The following is an 18,550-nucleotide window of genomic DNA, read 5'->3' on the forward strand; positions in this document are numbered from 1 at the left end:
CCTTCCTTAAAGGGCAGAGTGGCCTGAAACGATAGTGTAAGCAAGAGGAGGGATTCCCCCCACTGGGGACCTCTCACCAAGTCCTAAAAAAGAAAAAAGAAAACGAGAAAAAAAAAAAAGAAGAAAAACAAAGAAGGGGAAGGGAGGGAAGACAAAGAAAGACAAAAGAAAAAAGAGAAAGAGAAAGAGAAGAAATCAAGCAAAAAGAAAATCCCAGAGTCTGGTGAGGGAAAAAGCGTAGTTAACGGCTCCCGTCTGGGGGGAAGCGATGTGTTCACGGAGGTGAGAGTTGCCGGGTCTCACTGGAAGGAAAGGAAAGAGGTAGCATCGAACCATCCCGGGGGGCTCTGGGCTCATACTCGAAGGCTCACTGTCTGGTGTTTGACATCTCGAGGTTGTTACAAGAGGCAGGAGGCCCGGGAGGAGCTGGGGCTCACACGGTTCCCGGCCCTCTCGCTCGTTGGGGAAACCCCGCCGTGGCGGGTTCGGGGGGGCTCTAGTGGCTTTCCTTTTGTCTTTGTAAAAAGATGTGAGCAATGGTGGAAGCTTCTACCTCGCTTAGGGCAGCCCTTGGGGGGGGGTTGCCCTGGAGCACAGAGGAGGGAGCCTCCTTCTCCCAGCTTCTCGGAGGAAGGAGGACAGGGCATGTGGACCGGATCGGGGTAAGACCTGCCAATGCTGAGGCCTGTTCGGAAAGAGCGGAGGTGCCTGGGGGACAAGTGGAAAGGTGGCAGGGTGCAGGCTCGGGCTGTGAGGAGGACTCCGGGCCCAGGAACACCTTGGACGCCTCTAGCGGCGTGGGCTCGGGGCACGTGAGCACAAGCGGCTGGCCACCCCGGAGCCCGCCCGGGACCCGGTGCCGGGGCCTCCCGAAGCCCGCCTCCAGTGTGACACCTCCGCAGGGGGAGTTCTGGAAACTGCCGCTCTCGCCCCACGTAGGTGGGCTGGAGCCCTGCGCTGCCAGCGATGCCCGGGACGGCAGCTGCCTCCCCGTCCGGCCCTGGAGGGCAGCCCCGAGCCCGCGGGCCCCCCCACGGGCCGCCCCACGGAACCTGAGCAAGGCCCTGCCCCGACACCAGACAGCACCAGAAGCGGCCCGAGTTCATGAAGAACCATCGGCAAGTGCAGACAAGTTCAAGAAAAGAAAGACCGATGACAGAAGGAGCGCTAAACGAAAACCAAAAAAAACCAAACAAAGCAAAGAACAGGAGGTCCAGCAGTGCCATGGACTCAGGACATTTCATAAGAGAATATGGCTTTGGAGAGACACACCGTCTGGGCGGGAAGGACTGGACAGGGCGGTGGAGGAAGAACGGAAAAGCCACGGTGAGCGGAGGATGCAAGACTGGAAAAAAAGAGAAGGAAGAGGCGGGGAGGCTTTTCTCCCCCCGAGATGCCATTTATGAGAGAAAAGGGGACTCAAGACTCACTCCCAGCGGCACTGGTGGGATTGGCGGCGGAGAGAATTGCGTGAGTAGGGGTAGAAAGATTGGTTACGTCATGGAGCTGGCTGAGGACCGAGGACCTCCGGCGCACGGCACCCTGAAATGAAGCGCTTCTCTTGAAGGTACTCACTACCTCCATCTGTGGGAGAGAAAATGAGATAAAGGTTGGCTTGCACTGTTGTCCCTGCCAGCGCGCGGGGGTGGGGCTGGGTGAGGACGGGGCGCCACGCTGGGCTCGGGGTGTGACCGCGACGCCTCATCTAGGCCGCCCCGCTCCCTGGGAGCCGACAGTGCGTCCGCGCCGTCCAGCAAGAGAGGGACGGTTTGCTGAGCGAATGACGAGCACCCACAAGACCGGGAGGGCGGGGTGGGGGGGGCGCCGCAAGCAACCGTCGGGGAAGGAGCCGCTTGCGTTCACCGCATGCTCATCGCAAGCCGCGTGTCAACAGGTCCCCGCGTCGGCCGGCTGCGGGGGGCATGTGACAGCTCCCCTTAGGACGAGGCCCCCTGCGGCCATCCTCGCGGGTGGGGTGGCGTGGGTACAGGGGCCCTTCCCTGGCCTGCCCTGGTCTACGCGACACGCATCGACCGCTTGGCACTCCGCTGGCCTGGCCCGCCCTGCCCTGCAGTGACTCAGGGGGCTCCCCCGTGGGCGTGGGCGCTCTCGGTGAAAGACTGGACTTAAAAAGAGGGGGGGGATTTTGCCAAAGCACCCGCTCTGTCTTCCCGGACCCCTTCCGCAGGGCCACAGGTGTGGCGGGAGGGACAGCAGAGAGACCGGAGGGGCCTGGGAGCAAAGACGGCTTTTGCTTTGTCCTCCGCCCTTTAAGCCTCCCAGGCGTCAAAAGGCAGGTGGGTCTATGGGAAGTGAGAGCCACGTGGCAGCTTGCTCGGAGTCCCCGGGCCTTCCGACTTCCCGCCCGCGGCCCTTCACCGGCCTGGAGGCCTGGGGGTGAATCAGGCCTGTGGCTCAGTGGCCTCGCTGCATGTGGCCCCGTCGGAGACCGTGTGCCTGGGTTCCGGGAGGGGAGGCCGGCCCAGCACGGCACGCTTTTGGCTGCCTCTTTGGGGATGCCTTCCAGGGCTGGGGTGGGGGCAGGCCGTTTTGGCCTTCGAGGGTGGCTCTGATTTCTGGAAAGTGCCATACAGTTCACTGGATGATGTGAGCAGCAAAGCAAATATGCAATTCTGGACCTGATGCACACTGGCTACCTACTCTGGCCCAGAGCGAGGGGCCCCATGCCACCCCCAAGTCCTGCGGTGGCTCTGTGCTGGCCACTAGGTCCAGCGGGGTGTCTGACACGGGGCCAGGCTTCTCGGAAGAAGGCAGTTGAGTGCTCAGACTCCCCCACCCCAACCGAGATGAAGATGTGCATGATTTCGATTCCTAGACGCGCAGTGGAAAAGGCTACTGCCGTGTACTCTGCCGCCGAGCCCCCTTCCACCCACACAGCCCGCTCTTCAGCAAGGGCACCTCACTGCCGGGACGGACACCCATGCATAAGGCACACTGAGTGGCCACGGGGGGCTGGCACGGCGTCTAGTGTGCCCCAAGGCACGGAAGGAAGACGACCCAGGCCATAGGGCCCCCTCTCCCTGGGGGCAGGGAGGCTCTCCTCCCTCGATGGCCAACAGGTGTCTAAGGTCTGTCTCAAGAGGGCACTCTCTACGGCAGCAGAGGCGACGAGGGAAGGAAAAGATGCTTTTCCTGCCTCTGATTTGACCTCTCCTCACGGTGGCCTGATGGGATGATGGTATCAATCAAAATACCTCACACTGGCCCCCTGCCCCCCAAAAGCCCACTTGCTGCTGAAGCTTCTCATTGGCCCATAATGCAACGTGAAGTAGACCGCAGCATGAGTGCTTCAGAAAAGCTCCATGGTCTCCATTTCAAGGACTCTTAGCAATTCTGGAATGACCCCCCCCCCCCCGCCCCGGTCCCCAACCCTTTGGGTGTATTAACACGTTAGTATGGAATGATGGTGACAGCAGGTAGCAGGTTACAAAATGCCTTCACTTAGCAACGTAAAATGCTGCGCTGGCCTCCCAAATCCAGAGAGCAACTTTGTGGTTCGCAAAATCCAGAAATCTAGGGCCGGCTGCCTGGAGCGATGCTTCCCTTGGCTTGGGGGATGCCTACAGCTGGAGGACTTGATTTGTTTCTCAAGCAGGTATTTTGAATCACAAAGAACAGATGCTCTTTAAGAAAATGAGCTCAAGTATCAAGTAGCCAATTGGTTTGGCACTCTTGATGAGCATGGGGGATGTGAGGTGACAGTGTGACCTCTGGAGGCAAGAGTGGCTGTATGGGGAGGGCTAGGAGTACGCTAGGGGATGGGGAGGGGAGACTCTTGCTGGGTGACTTCGGACAAGTCCCTTCTGTCTGGGTCCCATTTCACCATGTATAAAGTGACTGGTCAGCGTCTACATGGGCGGTGATTATCAGAACGGCCCGTAACTCCAAGACCCTGATTGAGGGGACACACTTGACTAGCCAGGCAGCGGTGGCAGGCCCGGGAGCCCATGGGCACACCGACACAGCTGGCCGGGAACCGCTGACCCCCAGATGCCTCACACTGGGCAGGGCTGCTGTCTCAGCTGCTAGAAAAGCACCATCACCTTGGGCTCATCAGCGGAAGTGGAGGGGGCTGCCTGGAGGAGCGGGGTGCTGCTGCAGTCACCCCCCGCCTGCCCCCCGCCGTCTCAGGCTGACTGGGCTCTGCCGCTGAACTGGGGCATGACAGATGGGAGCCCATGGGGCCAGGATGGGCTGGGCAGGGGCTCACGGCGTGCTGCAAGGCAATGAGGGGAGACCTGGACATCTGGCCACGGAGTCGTTCCTGTTCCTCTACTGGGCACTCAGCGGTCCATTTGGACCTAAGACATTCGTCCCTGGCCACGTTGGCCTAGGTGCTCGGGATGCAAAGACGAACGAGCCAGAGAACTGGCCTCCTGCTTCTCCGCTGGAGAAGCCCCTTGCATCCCTGGGGAGCTCCTTGAAGGTGACTTATTTGGGGCCGCCTCACCCAGCCCTACAATATCCCCAGCCCTGGGAGCAGCCCAGGACTCTGCAGTGTCGGTAAGTTCCCTGGGGCATTGTGCTCCTCGCCGATTCTAGCGCCCTGGGCTGGGAGCACGGAGGGAGTGGACTCAGAAGGCTGCAGGAGGAGGAGGGGCCCCGAGGGAGCACGTGGGAGCCGGGGAGTCCTGGGGCCCCGAGTGGCCAGCATGGACGCATAGCGAATGCATGTCTAGAAAAGCAGCCGGGGTAACAGGAACACAGGGTGCGTGGGATGACGACGCCAAGGGGCAGGGGCTGGAAGGCCACGGTCGGGACTCGGGACTCGGCCCTTAAGACAGGAAGAGCGGCTACACGGCCACGGCGGGGACGGGGGTCACCGGAGGGGCTCGGCGAGCAGAGGCTGGAGGGGCAGGCGGGAGGCCGAGAGCCTGTGGCCGGAGCTGAGGCTGGGGCCCGGGACACTGCCGGGGACCGTGCGGCACTAGCTGGCAAGCTGCGTGCGCCAGGAGCGTCAGGCCCGGGCGGGGTAGGCACGGCTGCTGAGGACACCTTTGTGTGAGCTTCTTTGGGACGAGCCCATAGCGCTGCGTGACAGGCCGTGTGACACCCCGGAGGCACACACTGGGGAGAGGTGTGCTCTCAGGTCATGCCCCTGGCCCAGGGGCCCTCGCGGGAATGTGCAGAAGGGCGGGGCTGGGCGCGAGGTGGGACCCCCAGCAGAGCAGTGGGAGCCAGGTCAGGGGCACGGGGCTGGGCGTCCTGGACAGAATGGACAGAATGTGGAGAGAGACCGGTGTCACCGGGGGCGACAGAGGCAGCTGGGAGACCTGAGCCAGGCAGACACTGGCGGGTAGGCCAGGAGGATGGGGGCCGGGGTGGCTGATTGGGGACATGCGTTCGAGGGGGACGGCTGGCGTACCAGCTGTGTGCGGACACAGGAAGAGCGTCTGGGATGGCACTGGGGCCCCGGCTGGCTCAGGGGAGGTGACGGAGCCATCGGCCAGCAGCTCAGGGGCTGGGAGGAGTTGGGCTCCGGGACTGTGGTCCGGGCCAAGGCCACTGTGGGCGTCTCGGTTCAGGTGTGGCACTCTGGGGGCTTCGGGTCGGGCAGAGGAGGAGACGGGGAGTGGGGGGCACTGGGGCGCCGTGCGAAGGCTGCCAGGGAAGGGGCAGGCAGCGGGGAATTGGCCAAGAGGCGTCCACAGGGCCCAAGCAGAGGCCACGGGACAGGGTAAAAGGAGGGGGACTGCAGCTGAGGCAGCCGAGGGTGGGGTGAGCTCTCACCCGCTCTTCCTTCCGCCCCTACTAGGTCCCGTGCCCCCAGCTCTGTGGGACTGTGCACGTGTGAGGGCCGCAGCAGCGGGGACCAAGGTGTGGGTGGGAAGTGGGGGTGCCAGGCAAGCGAGGCTGAGGAGCAGACAGTGGGATGGAGGGGACGGCAGAGAGCGGGGCCGACTGCACTCATGGAAGGGCGCTGGGAAGAAGCCTTGACGCAGGATGGAGGGACAGCCCTTGGTGACAACTGCCTCTGGGACTTTGGGGCAGAGGCCAGGCTGTGGTGGGACCACCAGTGAGTGCGAGGAGAGGATGTGGAGAGACAGCGAGTACAGAACATTCCAGCAGGAAGGCCACCTGGGAAGGGTTGGGGGCAAAGAACAGGGGTTCCTCGGGCAAGCGAGTCTCGTGAAGCCTGGGAAAGCGCCCGAGGCCGAGTGGTCCCCGTGACCAGGTGACTCCGGAGACCCCGGGCTCCCCGAGCTCTGATATTTGGACACTGAGATGAACAGAAAGGCCCAACCCTGTGGCCAGAGTCCGCTTGCACAGAATTCACAACACAGGCCGTGAACGGCGAGCTCGCCAAAGGCTGTTTGTAATGGGCATCTGGCTCCTCCAGGTTGTCACCCCCCTGCCACCCGGCTGTGTCCGGCAAATGACGCAAGGCCCCGCAGCCACGCAGACGGTGGCTGGTCTGTGCCCCCCAAGAGACAACTATCGGTCACAACAGATACCTTTCGGTGACACCTGCACCCGGCACGGGGGAGGGCCCCCGGGCTCTGAGGGACGTGACAGAGACAGGCCATCGAGACACCGCAGCCGCCAGCAGGCGCACCTGGGGATGGCCCTTGTCGCCGAGGCAGCAACACCCAAGGGTTTCCCTACTGGTAGGGGGCTCAGGTCGCCCGCTCTCTGCCTCTTGCTTGCTTGCCACCCTCCGAGGGCGGGAAAGCCAGGGTGGCCGAGTGGCACGGCGGCTTACCTGCGTCTGAATCCGATTGAGGCCCCGGAACCAGAGGATCTGGCCGCGGCGGAGCTCCCGCTCGGCATGGTCGATCTCTTCCTCCCCCTCGGCCAGCTCCTCGTCGGTCATCTCATCCTTCCCGGGCCCGTGCCCTGCTTCCTTCAGGCACTTGAGCTGGCTGGTGGGGATGGTGGCGATGACCTGCGGGGCCACAGGTGAGGGCAGCGGACACAGGTGGCTGTCAGAGCAGCGCTGGTCCTTTCCGGGGTGTGTGGGGGTGGAGGCGGTGGGGGCTCTGCTGGGCCCGGGAAAGGCCCCAGCCCGCCCGCCGCCCTCTGACCCAGGCCGAGGCCCGCGTCTATGCCCCTTGCGCTCCGGCCTCGTGCACCACTGTCTCCCCAACGGCTCTTCCCTGCGGGTGGAGCCGGGGACGGGACGTCCTTTCCTGGTCCCCGAGGCTGCCTGCCTGGGCCACCTGTGCCTGCTGCCAAGTGCTGCTCTCCAGAGAGATGCCAGCCTCTTTCCCCTGACCCGGAGCGGTCCTGGGGGAGCGGGGCGTGGAGGCCGTCGGGAGCAAGGAGTGGTTTCCAGCGAGGGGAGGTGTGGCCTTGGGCCTCGGCTCCCGATGGGACCTCTAGGCCCCCGGTGCGTCCTGCCTGACGAGGGGGTCTCCGTCTCCCTGGGGCCGAGGGCCCGCCAGGCAGTCTGTGCCGACGCGTGATTCCTGGCGGGGCCCTGGGCCACACCTCTCGGCCTCACGTCTGGGGGGCAGGGCCTGGGTATCCGAGGTCACCCCGCGGGAGCTCCGGGCCTCCGGGACCGACCCTGCACCCGAGGCTCCGGACAGTGGCCCTGGTGGCAGCGCCCCGTGCGTGTTGTCACACTTCACCGCGGGGGGTTCCCCCCCGGCAAGGGACCTGGTGGCTCGCCCCTGCTCTCTCCCGGACCCTGCCCTGCACACACTCGATCTTGGACTTGCAGCTGCCGGAGCTGTGACAGGATGGCATCCGCTGTTTAAGCTGTGCTGTTTGGTTGGGGTGGCCTGAGGGGACTAAGACGCGGGACAAAGTGGATCCTGGACTTGGCCTCCTGTACAGTGTTCTAGAACTGCAGAGCAACGCTCTCGGGAGCCTCCTGTGCGCTGTGGCCTGGGCCGTTTCCTAACGTAATCGCTGGGTGCCACCAGCCTCCCGCCGCACGTGGCTTTAACTGCCAAGGGCTTGAGGTGTCCGACTTTCACCTTCCATCATCTCAAAGTGTTTCTTCACTTCCCTTGACCCTTTCTCTTTGCCCCTCGGAGAATTTCACAGGGTTGTTTAGTTTCAAATGTATGGGTACTTTCCAAGCCACCCCCATTTTAGGGGACGATTTTTGGCTTCTACCATGAAAAGGGGAGTGGTGGGTGATTTTGCTGGGGCTTTGTGACATCCCAGCCATGGCCCTTTGCCTTTCCTGTGCTGACACTGTCACCTGCGGCCTTGCCCCCGAGTGGTGACACGGCCCAGCCCTGAGCCCTGCTGTGAACCCACCGGGTGCAAGGGCCCCGAGGCGCCACGATCCCCCCGCATCGTGCCCCTCTCTGGTGCTGTTGTGAAGGACACAGCTAAGGCGTGGGGCTGGGGAAGGCGACAAGGCAGACACTCACCTGTCCCCAGACCAGCTCCCCAACGCCAACGAACAGGCACCAGAGCCACTGCTCCGTGGACAGGGGGGAGCAGCTGAAGGGCTTTCCACCGAACTGGACGATGACAATCTGCAGGGGTGGGGTGGGAGGGAGGCAGGTCCAGCCGGGCACAGCTACTGAGGCCCCTCCTCCAGCACTCAGGGCCCGCCCTCCAGCCCCCCTCCCCGTCAGAGGTCACAGGGGCTGTTGGTTCCCCAGGCAGACGGGCCTCTGGCGGGGCTCAGCGGATGGGCCGCATTTCCAGCTTCTCTAGACCCGACGCTTTAACACCTGCCCTGCGCGCGTGCTGGCAGGCCGTGATCCGGACACCGAGGACATGCCCCGCTAGCCCTGCCCGGGCCACCTGATGCCCCGCGGCCCCTTCCTAGGGAAGAACAGCCCTCCGTGGGGTGAGCTTTTTCAATACAGACCAACCAATCCGGGGCCCACGCCGCAGCCACCCCTATAACTGTGCTCTCCTCTCCAGGCCACTGCCCCTGCCTGCCTGACCCAGGGCCAGGGCCCAGACCAGCAGAGGCAGCCCTGTGGCCCCCAGAGCCCTGAAATCATTCATACCGTGAGTCCTCAGCCTGCTCACCCCACCTCAGTTTCTCCCAAGAAGCCTCCGTAAGGCTCCCCGCTCCCTGCTCTGCCTCCTGACTGACCCAGGTGCTTCCGCGGGCAGCCCCCCCACGGCAGGGCGGCCCCCTCCTTCGGGAAGCGAGGAGCTCCTGTAAGGAGCGAACTGTGCTGGCCTGTTGCCCTCACCACGCCTCGTGTTTTCTATTAATACACCCCATTTCTGAAGGCTCAGCCTCTCCTCGAGAGTTGACTGGCCAGCCTGTCCACAGCACGGGGCAGGCAGAGGCTGGTGTGTCAGCACCGGAGCTAGGAAGCGCATCCCGAGGAACTTTCCGGGGTTCTGGTGGCCCCCCACCAAGGAATCATATGCTGGAAACGGGAGCGGCAGACTCCGAGAGGACGGTGAGGGGGTTCATCCTGAGTAAGGCCCTCTCCGGCTCTCTGGGACCCAGCGGGTGAAGCCAGGGCAAGGCCAGGACGCTCTGAAGATGGGCACAGAGGACACGGGGTCCCAGGGAACGCGGGCAGGGGCTGGGAGAGCACAACGGGACGGGCGGGCCCCTCGTGGGCCCGGGGCAGAGCCCCTGCGCCCCCACCTGCTGTAAGAGTGGGACCGCCCCTCCTACCTGAATTGCAAAGGTGCCCAGGACGATGGTGCAGAAGATGGGGTTGCTGAAGATGCCATGGAAGACGTTCCGCTCACCATGGATCTTGCGGGCATTGATCTCGTTGAAGAGCTGCATCATGACGAAGGTGTTGAAGATGATGGTGTAGTGCTCGGAGGGTGGGGAGTGCAGGGGTGCGTTCCTCCCGCTGTCGATGTCAAAGAAGAGCTCCCCTGCAAGCCAAGGGGCGCGTGAGGGGAGCCAAGCCCTGGGCGGACACGGCTCCCTGCCGGCGTCACCTGAGGGGTGCCGGGGGGCCGTGCCGGGGGCACACGCAGCCCCAACCCTGTGGCGGGACGGCTGAGGGCAAGTAAGGAGTCTCACCCCACAACCTGACTCGCAGCCAGGTGAGAAACCCCAGGTGAGAAACCCTCCCCAGGGCAGGAACGGAGACGCTCAGGCCAGGTTGAGCCGCGGGTGGGCCCGGGAGGAAGCAGGCTGCAGGCCTGGCCTCCTCTCTGCCCTGTCCCTAAGCCCGGGGGCCAGGCGACGGCCCTCAGCCAGCCCACGGGGCGCTTGGGCTCCCAGGACATCAGAGGAAGGCCCCCCGAGAGACCCCCTGCGCCCCCCTCCCCGGGACTGCTGTCCCGCAGCAAAAGCTGTCATTGGGGACTTGCCCAGGGCGCCCTGACATGAGGGACAGGGGCCAGGACCAGCAAACCCAGCCCCGCTGCGAATCAGGGGAAGTGCCAGACACAGAGGCAGACGGGAGGGGGGCATAGCTGCCACTGCTGAGGCTCGGGCTCCCGACTCCTCCCGCAACTGCCTTCCCCTCCTGCCCTCGCCCCCCTTCCCGCTTCCTGACCCTTAGTGCCTCTCCCCTCCTCCTCCTCTCTGCCTTCCTCTACCGCCTTCTTCTTCCTCCTCCTCCCCCTCCTGCTCTCCCTCCTCCTCCCTCTCTTTCCTCCCCATCCCCCTCCTCGCACAGGGCTCTGCTCATTGTCCCCTGGAGAGATGGTCGTGGGGCGCGTGGACGGGTGTGCGCGATCTGGCTCTGGGTGGAGGGTGACACATGCTGTCTGTTCTCTGGGGAGTGGACGGTTTCTCGGCTGCTCAGGGGCCTGTGACCCCTGGGGGGGGCGCACACAGACAGGGCCGGCAGGGAGGTGAGGGAGGGGGCTCCGAGGTGCTCATCCGTCCCTTCCGCGGGCGACCTACCGACGAACAGCAGCGTGAAGATGATGGTGAGCTGGTACACTGCGTGGCCCAGAATGTTCTTCATCATGGTGCGAGAGATCAGGGGCTTGTCGCGGCCGTACGGTTTCCGCAGCAGCAGCGCCTCGGTCGGTGGCTCCGTGGCCAGGGCCAGAGAGGCGAACGTGTCCATGATCAGGTTCACCCACAACATCTGCACGGCTTTGAGGGGAGAGTCCTGTGGAGAGGAGGCAGTCACCCGAGCGCGGGGCGGGAGGCCCGCCGGCGCCACTCCCGGCGACCAAGTCGGCTTGGGGGCAGCGTCCCTGGCAGGACATGCGGCAAATCTGACTCCCAGAAAAAACATGACCTGGGGCAGCCCGGGTGGCTCAGCGGTTTAGTGCCACCTGCAGCCCAGGGTGTGACCCTGGGGTCCCGGGATCGAGTCCCACGTCGGGCTCCCTGCATGGAGCCCGCTTCTCCCTCTGCCTGTGTCTCTGTCTCTCTTTCTCTCTCTCTCTCTCTCTGTGTCTCATGAATAAATAAATTAAATTAAAAAAGCAAACGTGACCTCTCCGTCCCTGTCGTTAAGGTTGGCGGCGAGTTTTTGGTGTGTTTTCGGAGTCCCGCTCCCTGTGTCACCTGGGGGCAGTGGTCTAGAAGGTGCGGTCCCAACTGTCAGCAGGAGCTTGGCAGCCCCGGCCACTGCAACGGGCGCTCTCCCGACCTCCCGCACCCAAGGGGCAGGAAGACACAGGGTCTCCCCCGCACCTTTCTCCTCATTGCCCCTGTGCTGGCGAGAAACCAGCCCCGTTCTGGATGATTGTGTTGCTCTGAAACTTCCAGAACTACAGATCCACAGAGGCAGAAAGCAGATGAGTGGGTGTGGGGAGCTGGGGGCAGGGAGGCTGGCATCGGGGTGAGGCAAAGGTGGTGGCCCGGGTGCTGCCGGGCGGTGCGCGTCCAGTGGCTACGACAGGGCAGCGTATGCGATGTGGACTTTGTCTCCCTGAGGAAGACTTTTCAGAGGGACGCGGATTCTGGACACTCGCTACGGGGGAGAACTGGACTATCGAAAACGGGGAAGGGGCTCCTCCGTGGGTTTAAATACGGAGCTCCCATCGGAGCCGGCACTGGCCTCCCGGATCTAGCCCCACGAGAAGGGAGAGGTCCCCACAAACGCTTGTACGCGCCTGTTCACAGCCCACAAACGGTGGAAGCGACCCCAGTGCCCATCGATGGAGCCAGGGACAAACGAGAGGCGCTCGCTCCATGCGACGGAGCACGGGTCTCACCAGAAGGGACGAGGTGCCGATCCAAGCCATCGCATGGATGGACCCCGAAAACATGATGCGCACCGAAAGGTGCTAGACACAGAGGACCACGTGTTATTTGGTCCCATTTGCACGAAAGGTTCCAGAACGGGCAAGTGTGTAAAGATGGAAAGGTGCCAGGGACTGGGGGACGGGCACGGGGATGGGGTCTTCTTAGGGGCTGTGAAAATGTCCAGAAGCCAGACAGGGGCAGGGGCTGCACACACTGTGGCTGCACCGAATGCCACTGAACGGCGTGTGCTCTCAGATGGTGACCTTTTTAGCATGTGATTTCCACGTCAGTTAAAAACAACGTGCAGCGGAGCAAAGACCTGGCTGTCGCCGGCGAGCCCTCGGGCAGGGCTCTTCGCCCGCACGCTCCTGGGAGGGGGGGGTCGCACTGGCAGGGGGGGAGCGCCGCCTTCTGCAGACCCCGTGGCTGGTGGGAGGGCGAGCCCGGTGTCGGCCTCGGGCACGGCACCCCCCAGTGCCCACCTGAGTGATGCAGGCGCCGGTGAAGGCCACGATCACGGCCACCACGTTGACCGTCAGCTGGAACTGCAGGAACTTGGAGATGCTGTCGTACACGTTGCGTCCCCACATGACCGCCTTGACGATGCTGGTGAAGTTGTCATCGGTCAGGATGATGTCCGAGGCCTCCTTGGCCACGTCAGTCCCTGCGATGCCCTGGTTGGGGGGTGCGGAGACACGCACAGTGTCCACGGGCCCCTTCCCCAGCCCCCCACCTGGGCCGCCGGCCCGGCCTCCCTTCCAAACGAGCCTCCCCACCAGCTAGACACGGATCTTGTGTCGCGCATCGCGGCCTCTCCTACGGGGCAGGTGGTCTCACGGCAAGGTGAGGGTCTTGGCTCAAAAACCGAAAGGGTGCCGCCACCATGGCCACCGCTGTGGCATCACGTGCGGGGCCCAGCTGCCAGCGCGTGGCCGCCGACCAGCCTTCCGTGCGGTGTGAGCGTGCCAGGGCCGCTTGCCATAGGAGCTCCGGGAGCGCTGGGCCGGGCGCCTCGGCAGAGCAGGGACATGGCTGTCCGGCCTGCACGGAGCTGTTTGGAGGAGGACCTGCGTCCCTGCTGCTCAAAGCCCCGGGTGCCCGGACAGCTGCGGCCTGGCAAAGCTGCACACCCCGTCTGCTGCCCTGAGGCTGGTTCTCACCGAGCCTGGGGGCTGGGGCTTGGTCCCCTTCTGGGCCCGGGGTTCTGAGCAGGACTGGCCTGTACCCCTGGCGCCCGCCCACGGCGCGCTGCAACCACTGTGGTGCCAGGCGGGGAGAGGGGCTCGCAGGGTTTCCGCCTTCGGCCACCGAGCGCGCCTCGTCGCCCTGCCACCCGGGCAGCGGGCTCAGGGCTTTACAGCAATACTGGCTCCACAGAAGCAACAGGAGAGCAACACAGAGGACAAGCTCGTCTGGGGGGCTGTGGTGATCACACTTGGGCCTGAGGGTCACTTCATTTTATTTTATTTTATTTTATTATTTTATTTTAATTAATTTATTATTATTATTTTTTCTGAAGGTCACTTCATTTTTTTAAATTTATTTTTAATGTATTTTTATTTTTTTTGTTTTTTTGTTTTTTTTGAAGGTCACTTCAAATGACCCAGGCCCGGCCGAGGCGGGTGCACAAGTGCCAAGTCCCCCCGCGTCGCCTCGAGCATCCCCACACCGAGTGCCTTTAAACAAATCGCACGTTTGTCCCCTGCCCCGCAGAGCCTGTGGGGGCCCAAGTGGCCGGGATGAGAGAGGAGGAGGCCTCGACACCAGCTCCCACCTTCCTGCACGAAGCTCACATCCTCGGGACATAAGACACTACCTGGTGTGGCGAACCAGGTGGGCGCGGGGTGGCTTACCATGGCGAAGCCCACATCTGCCTTTTTGAGGGCTGGCCCGTCGTTGGTGCCGTCCCCGGTCACGGCCACCACCTGCCGCTGCTCGCCCGTGTTGCTGTCGATGATGCCTGCAATGCAGAGTGGGGCGTCTGTGCCCGGGGCTCCTGCCTGGGCGCCGTGGGGGGCTGGTGACTCACGAAGCCCTTCGGGCTCGCCACCGTGCCGACGGCCCCCCGGCCTCTGCACTTCTGTCACCTTCGCGGTCCAGTCCCTGTGCCTTGACAGCGGCCCGGCCCCCTCCCCCGGCCCCGGCCCCACACCCGTCAGATGAGACAGGATGGTGCAAAGGGGCAGAGTCAGGGGGCTCAGCACCGGGGGACTTGGAAAAGCGTCTCCCTCCCCGGCGCCTCAGTTTCCCCATGTGTTACAACGAAAGGCCATCCTGTCCTGGCGTCTTCCACCCAGGTTGTCAGCCAGGAGGGGCAGAGGAGTGAGCCCTGGCCTGTCAGCCCTCGTTACCCCCTGTTTTCCTGGCGAGGAGACTAAAGTGCGGGGGGCGGGCATGTCCAGCAGCAGCCCAGGACCCCACCTCCTAGGCAGGCCCTGGAGCTGGGCTTTGGGAGTCTGGCGGGGCGGCACCTCGGGGAGGGGTGGGGCGTGGCGGGGCGAGCCCCATTACCTTTGACCAGGGTGTGCTTGTCGGTGGGAGACGATCGGGCGAGGACCCTCAGCTTGGGCCACACCTTGTCCAGCCGCTCCTGCTCTATCTGGGAGGGGGAAGCACACAGAGGCTGCAGAGCCCGGGCGGGGGGTGCCGGGCAGAGGTGGGGGGACAAACAGCCAGAACCCTGCACTGAGGCCGGGGCGCCGCCGAGCCCGGGACTACCTCGCCTTTCTCATTGCGGATCCGCCGGTTGAACTCCTTCCCCTCCAGGCACAGGAAGTCCTCCCCAGGCTGGATGATGCCGCACTTGGCCGCGATGGCCCGGGCCGTGTTGATGTTGTCTCCAGTCACCATGCGGACCGTGATGCCAGCACGCTGGCATTTGCGGATGGCCTCAGGGACCTGGAAGAGACGAGAGAGTCACTGAGGCCGGGCCCATCTGTGTCTGGGCTGTTCCCTCTCCCTCTGTGCCATCCAGATGTGCGGCACCCTCCCCCCATCGTGGTCCCCAAGGAGGGCATCTGGGGAAGACACAGCTTGTCTCCTCTACTGCCTGGTCCGCAGCGGGCAGGGTGCCTCCTCAGGCCCCCAGCACCCCTCCCCAACCCTGGTGCTTGCTTCACGGTGCTGGGCCCCAGGACCGGCGATGACTCAGACCCAGGCCTCCAAGCACCAAGAGGGCTAGGAGATGGCACTGGAAGCTTTTGCGCTGTCGAGGGGGCACCACCGGAGTCGTGTCTGGAAAGGTGACCAGAGAAATCGGCCGGCTCCGTCAACCCCATTTTCCACTGGGAAACGGAGACGCAGAGCCGCCGAGCCAGGAGGGGCCCTGGTCACCAGGCTGGCTGGCAAGGTGGCTGTGTCAGTTAGCTCTGCGAGAGTGAGAAGGCACCTCTGTCCCCAGCTACCCTGCCAGATGGCAGGGCTGACGGCAGGCCTGTCCCTTTGGGGCCCTGACTCAGGGCCGGCTCCTGGGCATCAGCAGGCTTGTGGCCAAGCTCTCACTCGCCCGCCCCAGCCCGCTCGTTTTTACGACAACACAAAATCTGAGACACATAGAGCCACAGGCTTCACGTGACAAGGTCCTGTCACTCCTCCTTAGGGGAGACGGAGCAAGTGGACGAGCTGCTGAGGTGGAAGGGGGGCAGGCTGCCTTCGGCGGTACAGAGATGGCTGTGGCCAGGGTCCTGGGAGTACAGGGACGATGCCCCCCTGGGTCCCGGGGGTGTTCCCACACCCAGCAGCCTGGGAGCACCGTTGAACGCCAGCCAGGGGCCTGTGGCCGTGCAGGGCTGTGGGGGGGCGGGGGCGGTGGTGGGCAGCTCCGTCCAGAAGGCGAAGGCCCTCGGGTCTATGCCAGGGGAGCAGAGCGGTGTGACTCGGCCTCCTCGTCTGTGCCTCCCCTCCCCTCTGGGTCGAAGAGGAGAAAGGCCCAAGACCGTGCATCCCCAGGGGTGGCCCTGCTTTTGACACGACGTGGGTGCCACCGGAGAGGCCTCGGGAGGAGACAGAGGGTCCCTCCGTGCCTCTGGCAACCCGCGCCGCCTGCACCTTGCACGGTCCCCATGGGGCCTGGTGTCCTAGTGCTGCCGTGGGCGCTCCACCCTGGGCTCAGCCCTGCGGCTCTCCCTATCTCAGGGACCTCCTGTCCCTGGGGACCGACAAGTGGCCCCTGTGTTCCTTTGTTCTACGGCCTGTTCAGCTCCCGCCCAGTTTGTCCGTTCCCTCTGCAGAAAAGCTGCTGGTAGAGCCATCTACGCAGACCAGCTTCCCATCTGGACCCTTCCTACAAGTCTCTTTGAAGCCTCCTCCCCCATCTGTCCCAGCTGCACGCTCACTCCATGACATCCCTCAGATAAGGATGCTTCCGGAATCTCTCCCCCGCCAGGATCTTCTGCTTTGAGCTCCCCACTCCTACAGATGCCTACCCCTTGACATCTCTACGGGGATGCCCCGAACCTCACTTGGCCCCAACCGAACCCTTGACTGAGGACTGCCCCCCGCCCCCCAGACCTGTGTCCTCTCGGACTCCCAGCCCAGTGACAGCACTGCCATCCACCCGTGTGTCTGAACCAGAGCCCTGGGAGTGGCGCCTGACTCTTCCCTCTCCCTGACTCCATCAGTCCTGCGGGTGTCACAGCCCTCGAGGTCCTACCGGCGCCGCCTCTCACCTGGTGGAGGCAGAGCATGAGCAAGGGCGGGAGGGCAAGGGGGATCGAGTGTGCCGGGGAGGCCTGACCTGGGGGACTCCGAGGCCCTGCCCTCGCCCGCCTTTCCTGACCTTTCTGGACTCCAGCAGGATGTCGTGCGGTGGCAGGGCAGGCAGGAGAAAGGGGCCATGCCGCGGAGGCCGGATGGGAAGAAGGGCTGCCCCTCCACCCAGCCAACCACCTGGGCCGCTCGCAGAGAGGCGGGTGGCTACCTCGGGCCGCACGGGGTCCTCGATGCCCACGACGGCTATGCAGGTGAGGTCGCCCACGACCTCGTTCTCGTTGTCCCAGTCGGGCTCCTGAGCGGCGGCGAAGTCCCGGTAGGCAATACATATAGTGCGCAGGCCGTCGCAGGCCATGGGCTCGATGATCTTCTTCACCATGTCATCCCGGTCCCGGGGGCGAAAGCCACGCAGTTCACCGTGGCTGTTTAAGATGTTGCTGCACCTGGGGGGAGGCGGGGGACAGAACGACACGGCTTGGTGCCAATGAGGCGAGGGGAGCTGGACCAGCCGGCGGTCTCAGCGGGCGCCACTCAGTGAGCCGTCCGTCCTGCATGGCAGAGGCTTCTCAGGGAGGACGCGGCCTGCCTCTGCGGGGCCTAGCGGGGTCCCCCCACGCCTTCACGTTCCTCCCAGCCCCTCAGAATGTGACCTTATTTGGAAAGAAGGTTGTTGCAAATTCAGATGAGGTCATGTTGGTTTGCAGTGGGCCCTTGGTCCACTAACTGGTGTCCTCATAAAAAGGACATCGAGACAGAGACACACACGGACGGGGCAGCGTGAGGACGCAGGCAGAGATGGGGTGACACATCTCTGCGCCGAGGAGCTCCAAGGACTGCTGGCAGTCGCCAGAAGCTGCGAGAGACCAGGGAAGATCCTCCTCTGGCAGCTTCGAAGGGAGCATGGACCTGCCCACACCTTCGTCTTGGAATTCTGGACTCCAGAACTCTGAGAGAACAGTTTTCTATGCTTTTAAGCCATCGTTTATGGTCCTTTGTCCTGGCAGCTCCAGGAGCCGGAAACTCATAGACCTGTGTAGGCAAGGCTGACCCCAGCCTCACAGGGACTCTGGGAGTTGAGGCACATTGTTCTTGCCCCTCTAGGCTTTAGGGCGAGAGTGTGGGACACCAGCAGAACTGTCACTCCATGGAGTGAGGCCATGACAAAGAAGCCATGGTGGCGTAAGCCCTGGTGAGGCCACGATGGCGGGACTGGTGGGACTCAGGTGCAGAAAAGAAGGGGCAAAGGCACCAAGGACACCAGAAGCAGGCGGAGGGCGAACGGGAGCCCCAGACAGATTGGGGAAGGGCGGGAAGTCACCATCACAGGAAGAGCCGGTGGGGACTCCAGCCTTTCTGTGGATTCAGTCACGTAAATCTCACGACATTCCCAGGAGGGAAGTATTTGTGGTGTCTCCGTGCAGGGGAAACTGAGTCTGTGGCAGAGGAGTAACTCGATGTTCACATGCCGGCTAAGAGCAGAGCACGGGCTGGAGCCCAGCGCCCAACTACAGGAATCGGGCTTTTGGGCATGGTACTGCGCCTGCCGGAGGGGAAGGGAAGCACACGAAGGGGGCTGGGCCCGCAAATCCAGCTGCCACACCCACTGGGATGCGGCAGGACAGCTTCAGGGAGAGGAGATGAACCCCGGGCCTCCCCCAGTTGCAGCAACAACTGCTGCAAAGGGGGGGGCCTTTGCACCCGGGGAGTCTGTGCCTGGGCCGAGTTTTGGGGGAGGATATTCTTGTTTTAGAAGGTGGCTTTGGA

The 18,550-nt window shown here is 63.6% G+C and overlaps 1 protein-coding gene across 5 annotated transcripts in view; it reads right to left on the reverse strand.

Annotated features, from left to right (window-relative positions):
- The window catches only part of ATP2B3 (ATPase plasma membrane Ca2+ transporting 3), a 61,900-nt gene that overhangs the window by 12,284 nt on the left and 31,066 nt on the right, over nt 1-18,550 (reverse strand). For 2 of the 5 annotated variants that reach the window (XM_077889696.1, XM_077889695.1), the window contains exons 12-21: nt 16,995-17,229; nt 14,795-14,974; nt 14,588-14,675; nt 13,930-14,036; nt 12,559-12,750; nt 10,775-10,988; nt 9,578-9,789; nt 8,352-8,459; nt 6,725-6,907; nt 1,431-1,584 (exon numbers count right to left, since the gene is read on the reverse strand). In XM_077889696.1, the coding sequence (XP_077745822.1) occupies nt 1,431-1,584; nt 6,725-6,907; nt 8,352-8,459; nt 9,578-9,789; nt 10,775-10,988; nt 12,559-12,750; nt 13,930-14,036; nt 14,588-14,675; nt 14,795-14,974; nt 16,995-17,229 (1,673 nt within the window). The remainder of the gene's footprint in view (nt 1-1,430; nt 1,585-6,724; nt 6,908-8,351; nt 8,460-9,577; nt 9,790-10,774; nt 10,989-12,558; nt 12,751-13,929; nt 14,037-14,587; nt 14,676-14,794; nt 14,975-16,994; nt 17,230-18,550) is intronic. The other 3 variants (XM_077889693.1, XM_077889694.1, XM_077889697.1) reach the window with 2 other exon arrangements.

Source organism: Canis aureus, chromosome X (assembly GCF_053574225.1).
Source record: "Canis aureus isolate CA01 chromosome X, VMU_Caureus_v.1.0, whole genome shotgun sequence".
In the NCBI taxonomy this organism is placed as follows: Eukaryota; Metazoa; Chordata; class Mammalia; order Carnivora; family Canidae; genus Canis; species Canis aureus.